This window comes from Myotis nattereri (assembly GCF_964212035.1).
Source record: "Myotis nattereri genome assembly, chromosome: 19".
Classification (NCBI taxonomy): domain Eukaryota; kingdom Metazoa; phylum Chordata; class Mammalia; order Chiroptera; family Vespertilionidae; genus Myotis; species Myotis nattereri.
Window position 1 is genome coordinate 17,186,806 of NC_138095.1, and position 23,904 is coordinate 17,210,709.

Sequence of the window (23,904 nt, forward strand, 5' to 3'; positions counted from 1 at the left end):
TGCCAACACTTACTACATTCTGGGTGTGTTTTTATTGGGGGGTGGGGGAGGAGGGAGGGGAAATAGTAACCACCCTATCACACTGTAGTCTTTATTTGTATTTCCCTAATGATGCTAATTTATATTTTCCTAATGAGTAATGATGTTCCCTAATGATTTGTATTTCCCTAATGGTTAATTAATGATTATTAATATTTAATCATTATTCCATGTGCTTACTGTCCATTTTTGTATCTTCTTTGGAGAAATGTCTTTTCAAACATTTTGCTCATTTCTACATAGGGCTGTTTGAGGTTTTCTTGTTGCTGATGTTCACTGTTTGGAGTTTTCTGTATACCCAAGAGTTGCACACAGGGTCTCAAAAGGGTATGTGTACTCTTGTGTTCATTGCAGCATTATTCACATTATACAAACTGTGGAGGCAACCCAAGTGTTCACCAACAGATAAATAGATAAGCAAAATGTAGTATATGCACACAGTGCAATACTATTCATACAATACAGTACTATTTCCTTCCTTTTTAAGAAATTCCTTTTTAAGGAAGGAAATTCTGACATACACAACATGGATGAACCTTCACGTTATGTTAAGTGAAATAAACCAGTCACAAAAGACTAATGATATGAATGACTTAGAAGAGCCAAATCCATAGAGAGAGAAGGTAGAATGGTGGGTGCTAGGGCTTGGAGGGAGAGAACAGGGAGCTGCTGGGTAATGGGGACAGTTTCAGTTTTACAAGATGCAAAGAGCGCCTGAGATGGATGGTGGTGATGGGTGCACAACAGTCCACATCACTGTCCACTTAAAAATGATGAAGATGGCAAATTTTGTTATGTTTATTTCACCACATTTAGAAAATGGAAAATATAAAGAAGACACCTTAGCTGCTCTGTGCAGGAGGTAACTATAAATGGATGTGGGTAGACTTGTTAAAGTTATTAGCTGTGGTAAGAGATGATGGTGGCTCTGACTGGGACCGTAGCAAGGCAGATAGTGTAAGCAAACAAAGTTGCAGCGCATATAGGAGGTAACAGCTGTAAAGTTGATGTATGCAGGTAAGAGGGAAGAACGAGGTATCAAAATCTGCAGATTCACAAGTGTGTCGCCCTTTTCTGTACCCACGTACATATTTATCTCTTCAATGTTCAATCCTTTTTGTACTTGCAGACCATGTTCATAGCAAGAACACATAATATGGCTGCAGTCTACAACCTCCTGAATCGACCTCAAACACAATTTCCCCAAAAGAGTTAATAAGCAAAGAAATGTCACGAGAATTCCTCCTAGCCATCCTGTGACCTTCAGTGACCCACTTTATTGCACTAATTTCCAAAGTCCTCTTCCTCAGCCTGTGTCTCCAGGGTATCCTAGGAGACTGGCTTACCAAAGGGCTGAGTTCTGGGCATGGCCATGGTGGAGGTTCCTCAACTAGCCATCTCTAAACCCTGGCGAGTCAAAAACTTCCATGGCCACACGCAATGTGTTCTTGGCTGAATGACATGGAAACATACAAGGGAAACAATGACAATGGGCGACCTTTGAAAAAAAGGAGGCGACATATTGCTTTTGAACGTCCAAGTGAAGGGAACTGCATTACAAGAAAGAAGGGCAGCCAGCACCTTCCCTCTGCCTGCTTTGTGCTTTGAGCTTTGAGGTTTGAGCCAGGCCGTCAGGACACAGCTCAGAGTCCATCTGCCCTGGAGGCACAGCAGATTCACTCAGCTGCTCCCAGGCCCTCCAGGGAGCTGGGATCTGAAGATCTGGGGAGTGGAGAGTTTGGTTTGCCCTGGGACGTGCCCAAAAAAATCTAGTGGAAAAATCAACATGCCTGCAGGAAGGTTGACAAAATGATGGAAAATCCCAGATTGTTAGAGGGGGGGAGGAGAGGGGGAGGGGATACAGTGTTGATTATGTAACATTCAACCCTTCAAACAATGGTGTCATCATCAAATGAGTCACTAAGAAACACATCAAGGCTCTCCCTTTGTCCCTGCTCCACACGCCCTAGAACAGCTAAGTGGCAGGTCCAGAAATGTCTCCGCTTAGAGCAGTCGGTTTTGCTTTAGAAAAAGAGACTATTTAACGGAGAGCATGTCATCTGAGAGAAGGGACAAGGGCAGTCTCCCTAACTCCTAGCACGGGGGCAAAACACGCAAGTCCGTCAACGAATGTCCAGCGAACACCGTGTTTTCTGAATGTGAATCAACTTTCCTTCCCTTCACTCCCGTCCAACACAAATCCATGAACTTCGACTGTGTGGGTTGTGGGTTGTGCGTTTGTTCCCTCCGTTAGATTGATGACGCGATGAAAAGGACTTTGCTGATGGCGGAAATTGGCCAGGACAACACATGTGGAAAATGCAGGCCAGGCCAAACGGACCAGCCAGGCTTCTGCTGCGAACTGGACCTGAAGGAGGAGGCTGGCCAGGAGGCCCAGGCACCTCCTCACAGGGCAGCGTGGGCAGCCTGATGCCAGGGCCATGTGAAGGCCAAGGACAGCAGAAAGCCTGAGGAAGCGGTTTCCTGGAGCCTGCTCCCTGTAACCCCGCCTACCCCGGCAGCAGGCTCTGGACAGGCCCCCTGGGCTCACAAGTCTCCGTGTAGGTTTTTGCTTCCTGTCGGGGAGCCGGCCTCTCCAAGTCTCGCTGTTCTCTGTGAGGGAAGCAGCTGGAATGACTTCTGCCTGTCCACCTCAATGCCAGCTGTAAAGCCTGGCCCACATGTGGGCGGCCGCAGCTGCACGGGGCCCACGGCTCTGCCCCCGGCTGAGGCTCAAAGCGCTGGATCTCCTGGAAAAGTGCTCCCAGCCCAGTGATGGAAGCCGCCCCCGCACATCTGGGACACCTGCCTTTGGACTTGAGCTCAGGAGAGGGCATATCATGGCCCTGGGACCCAACGGATTCAGACAGGGGAGTCAGAACGTTATCCACCGTTTTTATAAAGGGTGGAATTTTGGTGTTGTGTTTTTTTTTTTTTTTAAATCAAACATCCTCTTTATGGGATTGTCTTTTTCAGTAGCAGTGACACTGCCTTTAAATAATGATGAATAATCGCATTCAACAGTGGATACTGATGTAAATATTAAACGCTTCTCATGCAAAATGTGAACGCAAAAATTCCCTCTAAGTTGCTAGTTTATGACTCTGGCGGGTCCATCAGTTACAGGGAGCAGCAACAGTCATGAAGTCATCACGCAGGTGGAGGACCTGACACAGGGGAGCCCAAGCAGGTATCTCTATTCTCACCACACTCGCTCTCAGGTCTAATTATAATCCTTTTGCATTAGGTACTAAGTATTTCTAATGGAAGGGGCAGCGCCGAGAACTCAGTCGATGCCTCCACAGAAATCAACTGATTGCATTTTACGGACAAGAACGAAAACTGCCTTTGTGTGCATCACGGTCATGGTGATATCTTCAGTTCACATAACACATCTGTCTCAAAATTCTGAACACCTGACTATATCAATCCAGGGGGGTGTTCCAACCAGCACAGTGCACTAGAACCTGGGAACATATATGCATTACAAGTATATCAGACTTCTTACTGATATCACTCTTCAGGACCCTAAATAGGAGTTAGTGTTTACAAGAATCACCCTAAGTTTCTGAGAGGAGTTGTACCACAGCGAGTGCATAAACACAGGCCCCGCCGCCTTAGCCTTAGCGAGGCTGCAGTGCGGAGGCGGAAACGAGCAGGTAGCGTTCCTTGAATCCGTAGGCGTATAATGAGCCCGTGGCCTTTTCAATGCAGGGAAACATCTGCTTATTTTTCACTGTGGCCTCACCCTGAACAAAAGCCTATACGCCCGGTGGATGTTTTAACTCACATGTAGAACAAGGTTTCAATTCACTTGTATGGAACTCAAAGTGCAGGGCTGTTCAATGTCAGGGGCGTTCCATGTGACTTCTCAGCCCTGAGCGGCTCACAGAGCAACAGGGTTGCGTAGAATCTGAGCTCGCAGTGGGGTTTGTCCTGGGAGAGGTTCAAGACATCTGGCCTTCTTGACCTGAGAGAGTCGTCCTCTCTCCATCCTCAAGTAAGTGGCAGGAAGGACTGGAGCATCTGGGATGAGGGTGAGGCACTGAGGGACACAGCTAAGGACCGGGGCACGTTTCAGCGTTTCAGTCTTAGGTAACCACTGGGCTGGCCAAACCCTTGCAATGACGATACTAGTGGTGACTACTGGGTATTGGCCAAGCAATGGCAGCATGAAAGAAAAGCCAAGCATAAATCATATTCTTTCCCTCTGAAAACTGCTTTATGTCCACCAAGCCCTTCCCATACACAATGCCGCATACCCTCACAACCTGAAACTTCCGAGAGGCCTGAGAAGGTATTCATTACAAGATTCCATTTCATAGATGAGGGAACCAAGATCCTAAGAGTTTAAGAACTTGGCCTCAAGTCCCAGGGCTGGGAGGGTCCAGGCTGGGCTGGAACCCAACCTTTCAACTCTTAGGCCCAATGTTCTACTCTCCCACTGCTGCTGCAAATAGGAATCGACCCGAGATCCAAACAGGCTAAAATGTTTACAGCTGAGAGAGAAAAAAAAACCAGGACCTACAGTTCTTATTTGAAAATTAAATACATTTGAGGAAATAATTAAGAATGTAAAACCACTCCTGGATTGAAGAAAGCCAGAATTTCACATGGCTGGTCCCATAAAGACGTAAATAAAAGCCATGCAGAATCATCTGTAACCTTTTCCCCTCCTGGGACTGAGGGTAATGAGCCTTCCCTACAAAGAGACACAGGTGACACACCCACCTGGCTCCTTCCCTGTCCGTGGTCACCCCAAGTCACCCCCATGGGCAGCCGTGCACATACTATAAAGTGAGTTAGTTACACAGTCTCACTGAAATGTGTTTTGTAAAGAGAAAGGAAACCAAGAAGAAAGCTTGTTCATGGGGGAGGATAAAAGAGCACCTGTCACAGATGGAAAGGCCGGATTCTGACGACAAGGAAGAGGCACCCGCTGGGACGGGCCCTGGGCTTGACTTGGTTTGCTGGTCAAAAGCCACGGGTTACCACTAATGCGATCACGCCGGGTGAGCCACTCGGCACCCTGCTAAAAAGAGGTCTGTGGACAGGGAGTGTCACCATCCTGCATAGGGTTTCAAATTTTTCATTATGTCAATTTTCAAACACATACCAAAGCGGAGAGAAGAACACAATGAATCTCTACCCCAAATCGATCAACCCTAACAGTTTTTATGTTATCTCCTCCACACATACACACTGACGACCTGTGAAGCCAATCCCAGACAACACATCATTTCACCCACAGATATCTCATTGTGGGGGTGTGGGGGGGAGGGGGATATCTCTGAGATACAGGAGAGTCATCATGGGAAAGCTTAGGAGAGGCAGATAAAATCATGGAAAAAGAAAAGAAGGCTTTGGACTCCTCTCCACAGCGCTGACACCTAGCTCTACATCGCATACACAGGCCCACAGGGGAAGCAGCCCTACCATGATCTGGAAAGTGGAGAAGTCGGATGAGAGAGAGAGAGAGAGAGAGAGAGAGAGAGAGAGAGAGAGAGAGAGAGAGAGAGAGACAGGATTTCAAGGGAGGGTAGTGAGTGCTACCTTTGACCCCCAGGGATCATTCTCCCTCAGGGTCCCCAGGAACCTTAGCTCTCACCAGGAGTGTGCAAAAAGGCTGGGATTCTGGCAAGTACCCCAAGGCGGGTGCCAAACAGCCTAGAACAAGTCCCGGTGGAGGAGAGAGGATGCCTTTACTCATTCAGGTCAATAGAAACAGAACAGGGGCTGTGGCCAGTGACTGCTAACTGACTCCGGCGCGGACTGCCCTGGGCAGCTGGCACTGGTCTGTAAGAGGCCTTCCCAGTGAAAACACTACCATCTCAGAAGGATGTGAAGGGACTCTCTGCAATAGTCTCTCTTGCCTGTTCAACGAGGTTGGAACTAGGAATGAAGGGACCAGAAAAGGTTCCTCTTTCTCCTACATCCTGATCCCAAATCCTGTTTCAGGCCCCGGGAATGTGGCGGGCAGAGTTGGCAGCGGAGGGAGCTAGCGCAATCCAAATGCTTCTGGCTGGGGTTAATGCAAAGGAGAGAAGACGTGGCCCTCCTCAGCCCCTCAGCTCTGTTTCATAAACTTAATGATGTGACAGAGCGATGAGGGACAAGCAGGACTCTTGGCTGGGGCAAGGCCTAAGCAAAAAATGGCTCAGTGCCCTTGATGGGCCAACCAAACAGTCCATCATGACCCCAAATAATGGGACACCATGAGCCCCCAAAGAGACTCCTATCAGTCAGGGAAACATGCCCCTGGACTTCTTCCTTTTTCTTTCTTTTTTAATCCTCACCCTGAGGATATTTTCCCATTGATTTTTAGAGAGTGGAAGGGAGGGGGAGAGACAGAGAGAAACATCAATGTGGAAGAGATACATTGATTGGTTGCCTCCCAGGTCAAGCCTGCAACCAAAGTGCATGCCCTTGACTATAATGAAACCGGGGACCCTTCAGTCTGCAGGCCAGTGCTCTATTCGCTGACCCAACCCGGGTAGGGCTGCCCTTCTGTTAATACCCCACCCCCTGAACATCACCAGCCAATAGGAAATGACACCAAAGAAAGAGAAAGAAGCTGCACAGAAAATCCCCAGTTCACCCTCCAGGGAACTGACCGAAAGCGCAAGCCTGTCTCCCATCACACCGTCTGGGTTCTGCTACCTGCACCCTGTCCCTGGGGGACGCAGGCTGCTTGGGTACAACCTGTCAACTCGGAGACAAATGCCTCTACTCAGAGGGAAGCTGCCCCAGGACAAAGGACGTGGCCCTCCGGAAGGCAAAGCCTGCTCCTAGCTGCCCCGGGAGGCCGGCCTCGGCCCTGCAGCCAGGCCTGGGAAAGACGCCTGCAGACAGGCTGGGCGCTCAACATCTGTAGGAAGTGACTTCAGTCCTCTCCCTTTTTCCCTTCACCTCCCCCCACCCCCGCCCCAGCCCCCAAAAGGCGTTTTAACACATTATTCCCACTGAAGTCCTGAGGATCTGGTGACTCACCAGGCTCACACATGGTTCCAATGAGCCCTTGACCATTACATGGTCGGGGAGCAGGAAAAACAAATGAAAGCGGTTGTAATTCGGCAGCGCCGGGGTTCAGACCTGCCAGACAAAAGGGATTGCAGGCATGTTCCCAAATTCGTTCAGGCACCTGACATGCAAAAGCTATTTTTAATCACTGGATTTATTTCTTTCCTACCCCCTTCACCATCCTCCACCTCAGCAAATGTTTCAAAGTCAGAGCGAAGCCCAAATCAATCCCAGGTGTTCGGGGAGGACCCAGCGAGGCTCTTCCGTTCCAGGAGCGGAGCCAGAAAGCACAACTGCCCCCTGGGCCCTGCAGCTACACTTTCTGGTTCTTTCCTTGGAACAGTTCAAACCTCCCACCCTCACCACGGAACGAACAGCCCGAAAGAGGAAACATTTGAATGAATGGATGACCCTGCCAGAAGGACTCCTCACCATGTGAGTTCCTTAGCGGCCCCGGCTAGGAAGGTGCAGAAGATGGGTCTCAGAGATCAGCGAGACGGGGCATGCTGTCCTCTAGGATTCTGTACCTGCTCCGCAGTGAGTGTTCAATTAAATGCACGTGAAAATGCCAAAGCCTAATACATAGTAAGTAGGTGCTCAATCAATTGCTGGTGCTGAACTGAACTGAAACACATCTTGTAAAACATAAAGATTTTTTTAAAACCCCCATAAGATTTTATTTCACAATGCTTAGAGCAAAAAGAAGGAATCTGGCCATTTCCCCAGGTACAACAGAGAAAATGAAAAGAAAAAGAAAAAAGGAGATTCTCAGACATAAGTGGAAACTGACATCCCCTGAATCTGGGTCTTTGTTTTAACAGAACAAACTAGTTTCTTGCCGATTCTGCATCCTCTGTTCTGCTCAAGGGGAAATTGTTCTGTAGCAATAATTATCAAACATATGTGTTCTGCCATGAAGACACCTCACAGCTACAGGATCCAGTGGGCCTGAGATCCTTTGGGTTTTTAAAACTTACTAAGGGTGCCATCGCGGACTCAATAGGACACAAAACAAAACCACAGTGTTGGACTCCAACCTTTTCTCTCTAGGCCTGGAACTGCCAAGACCCAAGCTGCCTTTGTACCCCAGTCATTCGGGTGCCCTTAAATGAATAACCACTCACAATTTAAAAGGAGGTTTTAACTACTGAGATTAGGATTCCCGCAGGCGAAGCCCACCTCAACAGAGCACTTTAAAAGCTGCAGTTCTGAAATGATCATGCAGAGCCCTCTACAGAGTGCTTCCCACGGTTCCAACCATGGCTGCATGGGTGATCACCGTTGGCCCCCTCCACACCGGGCATCCCAGAGCAGCATGATGAAAACACAGAGCCGGGCCTGCAGGTTACTCAGAGGAAAGTGAGGCCTGGGCCCTGCCCACCAGCGCTTGGCAGAGAGCCACGGGCATGCGATTGGTCCTTTCCAGATCCTATGCCTCAGAGGGAAGGCAAGCTCCTGCCCCCCTGCAACTACAACACTCTCAAGGTCAAAGGCTTTTGCTACCAGCATGGCACAGGATACCCCACGCAAGAAGAGCACGGGACACATCTGACATCTTGCTGTTATCCAAGCGCCCCCATCCAACTAGTTCGCATGGCAGGTCTGAGGCCTCGCTCCCCGAGATCCCGCAATGGGTGATGCGGGTGACTGGGTGAACCAGATTCATTTTCATTTCACTGGATCCCCAGCTATAGTTTTCAGTCCTGCTGTCTGAGTAGAACTTTATGTTTCAGAAAATATTTTCTCCCATATTCTCATATGATCCTGAACAACAACCAGGTTTGGGGACTGTCTTCATCACAGACGTGAAGATATTGAGGCGCACACAGGTAACTTCAATGGTTTAACCAAGATGAGCCACCCAGACCCTCAGACAGGAAACCAGGAGTTTCCTACCCACACCTGCTGGCAGAGTTCAAAGCAGGGGAGCAGAAACAAGTGGGCACCTACTTGTAGTAGGCTTTGGCATCTTGATGGGTATTTAGTCTAATCCTCACAATGAACACAGGAATATTTCTTTTCATTGTCTCCGTCATGTTCACTACAGAGAAGGTTCTCTCTGGAGAAGGGAAGCACCTCAATCCCAAGACTCTCTGCTGACAGAGCTGCGACACCTGAGCTCAGGGCTCCACCCCACTTCGGACCCAGCACCGGCCACATGGGCACTTGGTCCAGGGCCAAGATAGGCATGGTGGGGGCTCCTGAGCGTCACCAGGCAGGCTGGGCTGGGCAAGGCGGAGGGCAAGGGAAAATGTGGGCAAACAAATGGAGTGGAGCCCGTTTATTTGGGCTGGAAGAGGCAACGTTTTTCTGCACTTTTGAACTGTTTTCTCAAGGCCTGCCTCTCCCTCCCACGCAGGAAACAAACACAGAGACAGGCCTCTTCAGTGTGGCTCCCGTCGCTGAAGGCTGCCCGGGAAAAGCAGAAGGACAAGGTCAAGCACAAGGAGGGAGTTGGTGATGGGCAGGGTCCACTGGCGGCAGGTAGGAGCTGGGAGAGGCAACGGTGGGAAGAGCTGGGTGAGGACCAGAGAAGGAGGGATGGCAAAGCAGCAAACGGGGAAAGGAAGGAAATGGCAGGGGAAGTGACTATCAGAACATTTCAAACCAGAATAAAGGGGCACAGGGGGCTTGGAAGAGCCAGCAACCTACTCCCAGTGAATGGTATCCTCAGAAAGTAGCATTTTCCCATCAATTTGGAAGGGAAATTCTCTCTCGACTTTCTTATTTATTTATACACTATACAAATAATTTTTTAAACCAAAAAAGGGCCATTTTTTTTTTCCAATGGGAAAGAGCCTTGTTGGAGATGAAAGCCAGTCTTCAAAACGCCTCGGAGGAAGCTGAACCCCATGTCTTGGTGCTGCAGCAAGAAAAACAAAGTGGACATTCTTCCTGAGTTCTGAGGCTTCTCATGCAGATGTGTTTCCTTTTAATAAATAAATCTGGGGGAGAAGGAAGCGCGCGCTCGCACACATTCGCACAGGGCAACTGTCTGATTTCAACCCGGGGAAGCCACAATGAAAAGTCAGAACAGAGGAGCCCGTTTTCCCAGCACAGGGACAAATCCCAACAGACCAACACGCTCGTCAAACATCTCCCACCCGAGCTTTCCAAGTCCACAAAGGACTCCCTGCTAGTGAGTAATGACAATCCAGGCAGGGCAGGACCTGGGACACAACCACCACACTCTCCGGAAAGGCCTGTCGAGGTCTCACCTCACAACTCCTCACTTAATACATTCAGTCGCTGTCTGCTCTTCCAGCCACTGAATGTCTCTGGTGGACGGCAGTACTTATTGTTAATGACACACACTGAGTTCAAATCTGCCTTCTTATGAGTTCTAGCCATCGGGCCGGGTTCCACTGGTGGAAGCCGCGTGGTACAACTTTAATATTTCCTCATCTACCAGCTTTTCACCCTTTTTCACTGATCCCTCTGTTATCACTTCTGTCCAGGTGTTAAAATCCCTTGATTCCTTCATGATCGCATGGTTTGGGCCATTCCCCCACCCCCAAGCAATCCTGTAAGCTTATGTTCCTAAGAAGAGCCTCTGAACATCCTAAGTGAACCCCACCCTTCCCAGGAATGAAATGGGGCCACGGGGGTCACCATCCTACTCCGCCCACTTCTGTTGGTGCAGACGAACACTCACTTTTCTAACAGCCACTCTCCAAAAGCCACCCATGCACCATGCACGCCAGGCCCCTGCTCAGGCACTGCCAATGAGCCATGTCGGCACCACCAGAATCCTATTAACCTCAAGTAGAGCTTTACATTTATCTGTATTAAACTTCACCTTGTTCTGACCCATGTTTCCACATGTAGAGGTCATTTTTATATCATGAATCTGTCTTCGTCTTATGAGCTTTGCACCATCTGCCACTTACTAAGAAAGCTTCTGGCATCCTTCTCTTATCAGAGTCCCTGACAAAAACGTTAAAGAGGCAATGACCAAGCTCTGAGCCCCATAAGGTAATACCAGAGACCATGCATCATTCAGACACCAACGTTAATCAAGACCCTTTGGCTACAGCTGCTCAACCAGTTACATATCCTCCTGGCTCGACTATCATTGGATCCACACAGCCTCGTCTTGGCCACAAATACATCATGGAGAGACTTGGGCAGAAGCCTCCCTGGAGCCAGCTGGTCTACCCGTCGTGGAACCTGTTCTTCCCTCAAGTTTCTTACAAGACAGTTGAGGAGAACAGCAGAGCTGGGATTCAGATCTCTGCATAGTGTGTGTGTGTGTGTGTGTGTGTGTGTGTGTGTGTGTGTGAGAGAGAGAGAGAGAGAGAGAGAGAGAGAGAGAGAGGCGAGGTGGGGGGGGGGGGGAGGGAGAGACTGAGGGAGGAGGGAGTGAGAGGAGAGAGAGAGCATGCCTAACACTCAACTGCTACAGCCACTCTGCTCCCAAAAACAATGGGCGCTTAGAGAACAATGGCCGCAGTCGAAGTCTTGGTCTATTTATATCTGCCACTGTGGGTCCCAGACAGGAGGAACTGGAAGTCTGCCCTGTACACACAGCTCCAACTGGACTCAAGCTGGGAGGAAGATGAGGTCACCAGGAACGCGGCCTGCTTAGGAATAGGCTCCCTCTTTCTCACAGGGTTTCTCCTTCGTCTACAGGATCTCTTCAGCCAAGTCGTTAGCTGGGCTGCTGCTAAAATGCAGCCACTGTGAAGACCAGAGGTCAGAACAGTAACCACTGCTCAGCCCAGCCCAAAGCTGTGAAGACCTTTCTCCACAGAGGTCAAAGGAAGGTGGGGATGTCAGGGGACTCAGCAGTAGATGGAAGTCAACGCTGTGGCCCCTGAAACAGCAGTCTCACAGGGCCATTGATTACACATGTGTAGGGCACTACGGAAGAGCTTTTCCCTGGGCAAGTTCCTCCTCCCCACTTCTGTGGAGTATCATAGGGGCTGAGAGCTGAAATGCACAGACTTTGTGCCTCGTGTCTCGGGGAAGATCTGTCTCCCCTTTATTTCAGCCCCTTTGGACAGTTCCTTCATAAAGTTGGGGGGGCAATTTTAATCCCTCCCGACTGTGCTACTTATATTCTTAATCCTCACTGAACAGAGCCCGCAGTGGCCACGAAAGCTTCTGACAGACACCAAACTGAAAAGAGGCCGGCCAGGGCCAGGAAGCAGGCGTGGGGACACAGGAGTGTGCCCTCCAGGCAGTCATCTGCTGCATGCCCTCCTGCCTTCTTGTGAGTGTCCACCAACAACCCTCAGCAGTACTGGGCAACCGAGAGAGCCACAACTGCACCCCCTGGATCCCGTCCCACTGTCCCCCAAAGGCAAGACACTCGGGGCTTAATACAGACATCTGCTGCCTACAAGTTCCTAGCACCAACTTCCAAAAGCAACACCAAGTAGGCAGCGAGAAACCTACACACGATCCCTGTCTTCCTTTCCATGTAGACAGCGTTGGTTATGTTGCAATGACACTAGGCGGGCGATGGCACCACATTCAGAGGGACCCAGAGACAGGCACTTCCACGTCTTATCGTTTAAAAGCTTAAGCGCAGAGCATGCGTGTGCTGGACACTGCTGCGGCCAGTGCGACCAAGGAATGGTTCAGAGTGATGTGTCGTGTCCCTTCCACACCCCGCACTCTCTCACTGACTTCACAAGTGCAGGAGTCAAATGTTTAGGGCTCACCTCTGTAGGGTGGTCTCATGCACCGGAACCACCAGCATAACTGAGGTAACATGGGCAAGGCCACCACCAGCAGACACGCCTGTGCATCTTCTGTGCTAAGCAGATGGTGGAGGCTAAAACCTTCTGAATACACCAAACTATGAGGGTCCAAGTGGGTGCTCGGCCCACCCCACCTGGTCCAGTACTTCCCAGAAACGCCGCTTCCTTGACTCCCCCCACCCCCACCCTCTGCTTCCAACAGGCTAAGCTCTCCCTTTCCAAGGTCCCTGCTGAATCACTCCAGTGTAAGTCGTGGGAACCACGTGGGAGCCACATGGCAGGAGCAGGGAGAAGGCAGAGACACACACTGCCACCCTGAAGCCAGGCTGACGTCAAAGATGCAAATCTTCCCACCCAGAGTGTTTGGCAAGTTCATGAGTCAGCCCGTCTCTGCACCTAGCATGGTCTTCAAAAGCGCCTGCACACCAGCTCAGTGCACCACAAAGCTATGGCCCTGCCCTAAGATGGAGCAGCTGGACTTCAGGGCATCAGGCTCTAGATGCTCAGTAACTCATGAAATAAAGGCCCCACTCCGTTCAGTAAACCCAAACTCATGTCCGTAATGAGGAGTCAGGAATCCTGTTGCTTTAAGGGATTTAGGTAATAGTTTCAGAGTCCCAGCTCACATTTCCTGAGCTGCTAAGGAGGTACTTAGGATGCAGAGAGATGGCCACAAAGGGATTATGGGTATTCTCCCTAAACCATTAAGTTTACCGCTAAACCTATCTTCGGTGGCTACTCCCAAGTTTGTCTAGACCTACCTAATCTGTCATTTTGGCCCCTACATCTCTTCATCTTTGGCCATTTTTATGGCCTTGAGCAGCAGCTATCACCCCGTCACACTGGTCTCTGCTCCTCTGAGCTACCCTCACCATGGCCAGAGGATGCACCATGCTCTCCCCAGAGCCAAAGCAGGAAGAGGAATTCACAGAATTTTCTATGAAACTTGAACAACTTCTTGGAGGGATGTGCTCTCCCTGCCCCCCCACCCCACCCCCCTGGCTATTAGGATGAATGAAGAGCAGGTTCCCTGGGGAGAGGGGGAGGAGCTAGCTCTGCCACTGGTCCCACACCATCCCCCCAAGGGATTGAGATATCACCTCATTCAAACCCTTCCTTCTTTGACCAACAGAGAAAATAGGCTCAAGGGGGTGATACCAGCTTGTCCTTGGCCACATGGTTACTAATTCTAGACTTCGTGCCTCCCTGTCTGCTGTTTTTTTCTTTCCTCTACGCCATCTTGTTTACTTATACATAACTTCACTGCTATCGAGCTCTGGATCTTCATTCTGCACAAACACCGCACCTCCCCAAGTTCATCAGAACCACAGAGAAACGACCCATCCTAAGATCTAACAAACACGACAGGAATTTTCAGCCCCCGGATGCCACCTGGTGCCACTCCAGGTTACCAGTTTTCAGTCACGAAGATCAGGCTCTACAGAGGACCTTTCTTTTGAGCAGAGATGCCAGTGGAATACCAGGGTGGTAAAGCCAGCAATCTCTAGTTGCAGGACACCAGTCTGTGCAAATGTGAGGGGCTCTGAAGTGTGAGGTGCTCTCCGACCCATCCAGGAAGAGTGAAGGCGGCAGTACACTTCAGTGATCTATTGACCTTCGTCTAAAACGCACTGATGGCGAGAACAGATCGCCATCATCGCATTCAAAGGTTCTGTAACTTCCACCCCAGTCCCAGCTGTGCTGCAGGTAGGGGAACGGAGACACAGTGACAGGGTTGAGGGGATCCCGCAAACCCCACCAAAGCCAGAACATGAAATGCGTGGCATCGGCCTGTACGTTGAACCTGACCTATCTAACTAATGAGGCCGTAGGTGCAACTCCAAAGGCCATGTCCCGAAGCTACCCAGGCAGCTCGGGTCTACGTGCGAATGCATTTAGAGGTCAGGGAGCGAAGGGTTCCAGGAAAGATATACTTAGCTGTGAGCTCCTTTGGACTCTGCAGATTTGGTTCTCTCCTTTCAGAATGGGCTTCTCCTCATGGCCCCTAACACCTACATTGGGATCATCTCGCAGGCCCACTGTGGCGAAGGGTCTGACCCACGCTGGCCCAGAGCGGACAGTGTCAGATGCCTCCCCCTCCCCACGTCCCCAGCGGCAAACCCCAGAGGCTGAGAAGTGGCCGGGCAGACCCAATGTCCCGATCAATGGCTGACAGGCCCATGGTGGCCAGCAGAGAACAAGTACTGAATGCCAAAGGAGGCAGGAGCAGAAGCCACTGTGCGCCTGCCAGCCTGCATAAGGTGGGAAAGACAGGGGCTGGGGTGCGCAGCCCCCCTCCTCCCGGTAAATGGCTCTGCCTATCAGGAAGCCATTAGGAAATTGCAGCCGCCACAGCCTCCAGCTCCGGTCTGAACACAGTGCTTGCAGCTGGGGAAAGCGCTCATTATCTCCGCCCAGACTTACAGGAGCTCACTACAAGTGGCACCTAACCAAGGGAGCCACCAGATAAAGCTGAGCGGGTGGGTGAGGGAGGCGGGTGGAAAAGGGTCCATAGAGACTGGGGCAATGCAGGGAGCTCCCCCAGGCATCACTCGGGGTCTCAGGCCCAGTGCTGGGCTCTGTCAGGCCCACTTCCTCACACCCCCTGCTCTGCAGCCTCACCCACCGGCATTCCCTTCCTCAAAATGAGCTACTGACTGCTGGTGGGTGTGGGGTCTCGTTGGAGAGATTCAAATGTACTGGAGTTAGACATCAGCGATGGCTGCACAGCTCTGAGATTGGGCTAAAACCACCGGAGTACGCACTTTCAAATGGTGAAACTTGTGTTAGGTGAATAGCATCTCCATAAGAATAAATAAATTTGAAGCCGATCCAGTGAGCCACGGGCTACGGGCCGAGCAGTGTGAATAGGGTGGTGCCTGGGCGACAGGGACCCTGCACTTGGGAGTTTCCTTCTAGCGGGAAATGAAGGCCAGACAAGAGCCACAGGCTCGCACCTGCTGCTGCTAGGACAGGAGGCTCCGAGATGGAGAAGAGTGTGCGCTGGGTTCCGCACGAGAGGGGGTGTCCGGAGTGCACAGGGTGAAGAAGAGGAGGGGTCAGGGGTCACCAGCGAGGGGAAGCCTGGTGGCAAAGGCGAGTCCATTCCCCGAGGGAGACACCTGGTCGCTACCACTTCTGGGATCATGAACATGGGGATGAGCGGGGCACAGATTCTAGGAGACAAGCAGGATACCCCAGACACCCCCTTCCCAAAGGTGTCCCCCGCGCAGGCAGGCCAAGCACTGATTCACAGCGACACTGCGTTTTCAGAAAGAAGTCCCCCTCACACCTGGCTCCTTCTAGAGGTTTCTTGCCCAACCCTTGGGGGAAGACAAAGGAAGGGCAGGTAGGACAGGGCTCCCGGCAAACACACACTCGGCCGGGCTCCCTGGACGTGAGCCGGGAAAGGTGCAGTCACCATGCTGTGACCAAAGGGATCTTTTGGAAAATTCTTTCCCAAGAGGGGTTATGAGTTCTGTCCCCTGGAATGCCCCAGAGCAGTTCCCATTGGCTCCCTGGCCCTGACTCAGAGGGAGTGGGCTCCACCCTCAGAAATAAACTATAAACTGACCTGAGGAATGGGTGGGGGCGGGGGGGGGGTGTGGCTGTGGCTGGAGAGAGCAGGAAAGAGGGGCAGGCGGAGACGGGGAACAGGGAAGGCAAGTGCTGACTCTGGTTCGGGGAACACACCCGGGACGGGGGTATGGCAGAATTCAAGAGCGCCATCTCTGAGCCTCCCTTACACACCACTCCAGTTGGGATTCGGCCCTGCCTTGGCAGCCAGCTCAGTGCTGCTTTATAATATACTGAATTAGTCACCGGATTAGCAAGCACATTTACACACATTGGCGCACAGCTGTTTAAAGACACAGGATCCCCTTTTCGAGGTGCCCGGTTCTGGCTGTAAATCAACTCCTGCGATTGGCAACGGGCATCCTCCGGCGGTGCCCGGGGTTCCTGCCGACGCCTTCCGCCCCAAAGGGCTTCAGGGAAAGTCTGCTGGGACGGGGAGGGTCTCAGGGGCCTTGGCCGGGGCCCAGAAGGGACAGCGGTGTGGAGAAGAAAACAAGGATGGTCCGAACGGATGCACTGGCCTGGCCGTGGACGGCAGCCTGGCTCAGGAAGGGACAGGAGGGAGGACACAGTTCCAGTCCCGGCTCGCTGTATTCAGCTGTCGAGTTTTCCTGCGAAAGCTCAGATGCCCAAGTCACTCCCAGAAAAGAAAGGGCTCCAGGGCAAAGAGGAGAGCGGTTAGGCAACTACATCCAGATAAGGAAGATTCCAGTAAAAGGCCTGGTTGGCGCGGCCAGGGATGCTTGCGAGCTGGGAGCGAGACCTGCCCCCTCTCGCTCAGGGCTGCTAAGGGTGCGTGAGAGGAAGCCATGGTGACCCTGGCCGCAGGGCCTGCTCTGGCCCGCTTGCTGATGGGGGTGTCAAGTGGAAAATTTTCAGTAACCAGGTTAACAGTAACCACAGTTTTAACAACCACCGAGGTAATAACAGCCCCGTCAGCTGAACGTTTGTGCAAAATACGGTGCCCACAAGATAATGATAAAAATACCGTGCCCTGTGGCGGTACAAACGTATTTTACAGGAATTCTCTCGGATCCTTACAAGAACCCTGCCAGCTCTTTGCCACGAAGGATTAGAAAAAGGCAGGCTTTGGGGAGTTAAATACTTCACCTACGGACAAATCAGCAAGCACAGGACTTCAAACCCAGGGCTGTCTCCCCTCCAGAGCTGCTACCCATCCAGGGCACCGGGGTGCCTGCAGTGAGGAATATCTTGTAACCAAAATAATGAATGAGAGGCTGTGTGATTCAGGGACAAAGATTACTTTCTAGGGAGCAAGCCCAATGCAAATCCCTTCCCTCGGACTTCCAAGCCTCCTGTTATCTAAATTTTAAGATTCTAGAAAGAAATGTGTGGCATAAACAAATGCCCAGATGAATATAAGAACCAAGTACCGGTTACTGGAAAAGGTCAGTTGCACTTTAGGCTCCCTTAGCAGAGGGACTGTGAGAAGACTGACAAATCTCAATGTAGAGGAGGAGCTTACTATGTCTTGCACCAGCCTTTTCAAAATTCAAGTATCAATTCCTTGGCATCAGTCCGCCCATAAAAACGCTGAAAATATTCTCTTTGTACAAAGCCAGGCAGTTGGGGACAGGCAGGACTCCTCTCTGCTCCTCCCTGGCTGTCTGCAGGAGTCTGTGCAGCACCACACAGCTGATCAGACCCTGGGAAGCCAGGCCAAGCTGCCGGGGCCCAATCTCATTTCACAAATGAAGCCACTGTGTTGCTCACCCAGCACCCAACATCCTCTGAGACAATGCAACCAGTCTGGAATTTCAAAGGTCTCCCATCAGCCCATCCATCACAGAACAGTATGGGTTAGGGCCTGAGAGAGCCAGGAAGCGCCTCTGAGAAGCCTTCAGAAGTCCAGAAATAAATAAATACATACACATCCACTTTTTTAAAAAAAATCTCCAATCAGAGGTTAACTCCAGGTGCACCCTGTTGATACAGAATCATTCATTCGTGTGTGTTTATTTTTCTGCAAACATTCCTATTGCATCCAGTGGCCTCAAGGCCTAGACTCATCCCTCAGAATAGCCCCTCCTTGGAGAATTCTCAAGCCCCAGTGGAAGCTCTGACTTCATGCCTCAGTTTCCCAATCAGGACAATGGGGGCCAATGCCTACCCATTCTGTGCACAAGTTCAGTCAATTTAGTTAGCCACTTTTCATTTGTCCATTTTGAAACTGGAAATGCAAAGTAGACATTATGTGAACTTATTTTTTTTGGGGGGGGGCGGGGGGGGCGGGGAGCCTCTCTCTCTATTACACATCCCAATGGTCGATATTTATAGATATCCTGAATGTTTTCTGCCCTGTCCTCACATCATGAGTAGCCTAAAAGGCACTCCACACAGAAGAATGTTCCAAGAATCAAAGCCTCAGATGAGAATACCGGCAAGTTTCCTCTAGGAACAGATTCTACGTTTGCAGGGTTTTGTAAATGGAAAGATCGAAGTTCCCATCTGTGACCCGAAAGCTCTCTGATTGGGAAAATTCCCGGAGCCTTTCCAAGACCCAGTCTCTTTATCTTTACAGGGTTGTTTGAAGAATTCGATTGTTTGTGTGAAACACCTTGCTCAGTGCCTGGCACACAGTAGGCGCTCTTATGTTTCACTGTTCTCTCTCCCCCCAACTGAACACAGACGTATACAGAGACCAAAAGCAAGCACCCAGCAGTTTTGAAGAGCATTCTGGTTTCCATTAAGAGGTGAGAAAGGTGTGAGATTGAACTCTTGATCTTCTGTGAAATCAAGGATGCATTTCCTGCGTGTGTGCGCGCACGCACACACAGGCACACGTGACTCACCCTCAGAGAGTCCGTATGTGCTCAGAATCACAGCTCTCGCTAATCCAATAACACTCCTGGCATCGCCCAGCGACTCCAGAGCGCTTTCTCCACGTGAACGCAGGAACTCCCGCACTGTCTCCCAAGAAAGGCAGCTCGCTCACGGGGAGCGCCCTTTTCCCAGAGGATCACAGAGGAGATTCGGAGAGGCAGCTATCACCTGGCAGCTCAGAGCAGAAGCAGACTCAGGTGCCCTGATTCTCACCCAGGCGCTAAAAGGAAAAAGGGTGGCCGCCTATAGGTGGGCCTGCCTGGCTGTCAGTCCAGAAAATGTTCAAACTATACCCAAGTGGGGGAGGGGGCGGGGGGGAGGGGGGCACGAGCCAGAGCCTGCATACCCGTGTGAGGAGACACACTAAGATGTGCTTTACAAGCCTAAATGTTCCTGGCATCCAAGCTAGTGCCCATACACAAACATGCACACTTAACCCTATGATCTCCATTTGTGCTGCAATCAGAGGAAGCCCACCTCTGCTTCCCGATTCCACCTCCTGTTCCCCAATAATCCAGAGGCCCCCAAGGGCACTGCTTCACACTCACTCCCATGGAAACAGCAATGTGCCAACAGGATCCTGCTCAATGTAACAACCTGGGGTTTGGCCTTGGGCTGCTCTGGCTTCCAGAGTGAAGCAAACAAGCAGGGAGAGGGCTTCGGTTATGGCAAGAAGCGACACATTGTATTCGAGGGATAATCTAATACAACTTTACTAAACTCTGTGTAGGTACCTGCTGCCATAGCAAATGCCCCTACTCCAAATAGAAACTAACAAGGGGCGGGTGGGGGGTGGGGGTGGGGGGGAATTCAGGCATCTAAGATGTCATTAATTCTTATATGCTTCTTTCCCACATCATGCAGTATGAGATTCAAAGGTTTGGGGTGCTTTTCTTTTTCCTGATCTGCTCCTGCAGTTACCTGAAGGTCCTCCCGGTCATTAAAGTGGACCTCGTTTGCTAAAAGGAGTAAACCGAGGCACAGAAGACCATGCGCATATATTTCAACGTAAGAAAGCAGAGGTGGGACCAGAACTTCTTTTCAAAAGGCGAAGGATTAAAAACGAATGCGTGTCTCAAAGCCCAAGGGCAGCCTCCACCAGAGGGAAATGGCCTATCTGTGAGCAGCCCGCGAAGTAAGGCATGTTTTTTCACTTCTTGAGAAGGAACTGACTTGCCATCTTACTGAAAGGCTGGCCGGGGCCTTGGCATCACGGAGAACTCAGCGAATTTTCTTCGTCCTATGTCGCGGCCCACTCAGAGCTCCGTTAATGTGCGTGGGATCGACTACATATAAAATAAGTAGGGAAATCTGTCTCTAGCAAAAGAGGAAAGGATGTCTGGTTGACCATTCTGATCTCAAGCTAATGCTTATTATGGTTGTTATTTTTATTATTATTACTATTATTAAAGTAAATGCACCATGTGCTCATCAAGTCAAAGGAATGTTTAAAATGTGGGTGGCAGAATGGAAATGTCGAGGGGGGGGAGGGATAGAGAAATCTAGCTTCATGATCTAGCTCTGCCATGTACCATGTGACCTCGGAAAAGCAGCAGCGTAGCTGCTCTGCAATCCCCCTGCTTGTAAACTGTTGACAACTCCAAGGATTACCAGGGGGCTCAAATATGGCACAGTCTCGTGTCAAGTGGTACAATGCTGCCGATTCTAGCCAAGCCTTAAGTGAACTGGTACACAATCGGCACCCACGGATCTCAGCATTTGCCCAAATTCAACAAGCACCCAGCTGTGTGACCTTGGGCAAGGTGTTTAACCTCTCAGTTTCTTCATCTGTGAAATGGGACTGTTAGGAGAAAATAGTAAGGTTCTTGGCAAATTAGTAAGTTAACGCAGTCAAAAGACAGCACCCAATAATTCATGGGAAAGAAGCAAAACACAAAGCTAAAGATGAGCCGGAACCGGTTTGGCTCAGTGGATAGAGCGTCGGCCTGCGGACTGAAGGGTCCCGGGTTCGATTCCGGTCAAGGGCATGTACCTTGGTTGCAGGCACATCCCCAGTAGGGAGAGTGCAGGAGGCAGCTGATCGATGTTTCTCTCTCATCGATGTTTCTAACTCTCTATCTCTATCCCTTCCTCTCTGTAAAAAATCAATAAAATATATTTTTAAAAAAAAGCTAAAGATGAATGGGTATGAGATGAGCCTACAGAAGTACCCGTAGGTAAACTCTACCCTATTATCAAGGGCAGTTTTCCCCCAAATGGGCCTGCTGATCTCAGGTCTCTGCTTCTGAAAGAAAAGAGTAACCGTGATGGGCCTTTCTCAAAATGTAGACATAACATCAAGAAAATGATGTTCAGATAAGGCCTGCGTGCGAGCGATGTTGCTCTCCCACTGCTGCAAAAGCAGCCTTTGAAAAGCTTGCCGCCCCGCAACACACATGTGTAGCTTCCCGGGCAGATGGACAGAAGGCGAGGGAGCCCAAGGCAGGCGTAGCCTGTCTGTCCAGGCTCTGCGGGCAGCCTGGGTCCAGACACCATTCCCTAAGCCGCCAGAAACCAGGGGGGCCGGGCCCTCCCCTCTGACAGACAGGAGGCAGGGGGGACCTGGCTCCGTGGGGATGTCAGGAAGAGGCACGAGGAGGCTTTCAGCAGAACCAGGAGGGACTGTTGATGTACAGGGCAGTGCATTCGATGAAATAAGCTCCCTGCGCAGACCACAGGCTCAGCCCTGAGGATGCAGCTGGGCCCGGCTGCCTCACCTCCCGGACCCCCAACCTCCACCTCCTTCCTCCAGATCAGAGCCCGCGCTGGAGCTGCCTTCCGCTGCAACCGTAGCAGAGGCCTATGGAGAAAGGAAGCTGTTTCATGGAGGGCGACCCAGAGGAAGGTCTGACCGGGGCCCAGGGTCACCCCCAGACAATGTGCAGGTGTCTGGGCGTCTGTCACTATAAGCAAGGCCACAGACAATGTCAAAAGTCTCTTTCTGTGAAAAGCAACCTTCACGGCTCCACTCAAAATTCCCCCAGGCGATGGAATCGTGATGAAACAGAATTGGGGGATGAACACAATTTGGGGGAGAAGGCAGGTTATGTTGCCAACCACTTGAATGACAGTCCCTGCTCTCTGGAGGCCTTCATTATTTTCAATGTGAGAGTCATAAAACGTCAGTGCTCAGAGCAACCTCATAGGCCATCGTCCCCAGTTCATTTCTTTGACTCATGAAGAACATGAGGTCCAAGGTCACAGGGATAAACAGTCGCAAAGCCAGGGCTAGAATCAAGGCCTCCAGATAGTGGCAGGCCCCCCGGAGTGGCCATCCTATTTATTCCGTACACAGTATTTATCCCTACAAGGCTGGAGGGTCTCCCCTTATCACCCATGAACTCTCCTGACACCCCAGGCCTCTAACGGCTATTCGAGGATAGAAGACAACATATGCATAATGTATAAAATAAACTTAAATCTTAGGCGAAGAATGTCAAACAGATAGGAAAACGGTAGGAACACTAGAAGTGTTAAAGACCTCACAGGGGAATTCTACTGAATAATCTCCTGGGAGGCATTTTCTGAAGGGAATTTTAGAATCAGACTCAACAACACACTCTGACTTGAAGTGTACATGACAACTAATGAGTGATCCTAGCACAAAACTGTAATTGCATAAAAATCTCATCAATTGTGAGCAGGAGTTCCTAAATACTTCAAAACCCAGGTGCCGACACTTAGCAGACTTAGGAATAGCCTGGCCTGACCTAGTTTCTTTATTTTCCATTTGTACCTTGAAAATATGTATGTGATTGATCCTGTCATCATCTCTGAGGTTTAACGCTTAGCCTGATAAGCTGATACAGAGGTTTTAACAACTAACAGTTTGAGGGTGAAGTAAAGTAACACTACAAAAAAAATAAAATCACCTCTTGCCTAAGGCTCTTCCATAACACTACTCTGTCCTTAAACATCTCCCTTCTTTCAAAGGCAAAATTCATCCTGGGATTCCAGATGCTCTCACATAGGTCATGCCTCACACTTCCTCCTCTCTCTCCTTCCTACCATCAATATTTTTCTTCATATTTATGTAAGCCTTTCTTTCACCCCAAACTTTTGGCATTCTTCCTACACTGTCTTCTGCATCTAAAACCTAACACCATCCTATCTCTGTTCTTAGGCCTCCTGCAAATGCTTCTGAAATACCCCTGTGCTCCCTGAAGCCGACCCATGAACTGTTGGAAGAAGGGGCCCAACTGGCACAGAAAATAGGAGTGTTCATTGATGGCCACATATTTCCATAAATTCCAACAGTGGTCTCCTGCACCTCCAGCCATGGAAGCATCTGGAACACCGGGACTAGTTGGTCTGAGTTCTCCTGACCAGCCACACACCCCACCTGGGATGGGTGACAGGTACCCAGAAATAATTACACAAAGAGTGGCACCCACGCTGACCGACCTGGTCGCCGGAGACGGCAAACCCACCCAAGGGCAATGCTTGGCCCATAGGAGGACTTTTCCAAAAGTTGACGAAACATCACGTACAACCCTTCATTCCTTTTTTCTCATTATGGCCTTTTGTTGTTGCATTCGTTTGCTTACACTTTCTTACTGTTTTCTTGTTATCATTCCTCTTCCTTCCTCCTTCTTTAGCCAAAAGGGATGTTGCAATTGAATCCACCGTTCCCTTCCTCCCTCCCTAAAGAATTGAGGGCTTGCTTTTACATTTTAGTGTTACCCACTTTCATGGTACAAAAACTCTTTTTTTTCTT

At 50.3% G+C, this 23,904-nt stretch overlaps 1 protein-coding gene across 3 annotated transcripts in view; it reads right to left on the bottom strand.

Moving 5' to 3' along the window:
* Positions 1-23,904, bottom strand: part of ETS1 (ETS proto-oncogene 1, transcription factor) — a gene marked incomplete at its 5' end in the record, with an annotated part of 68,396 nt that overhangs the window by 36,884 nt on the left and 7,608 nt on the right. Inside the window, one exon of one of the 3 annotated variants that reach the window (XM_081114140.1) lies at positions 7,030-7,131. The exons of the other annotated variants lie outside the window; for them this stretch is intronic. Within the exon in view, the coding sequence (XP_080970266.1) occupies positions 7,030-7,131 (102 nt within the window). The remainder of the gene's footprint in view (positions 1-7,029; positions 7,132-23,904) is intronic. 3 annotated transcript variants of the gene reach the window in all.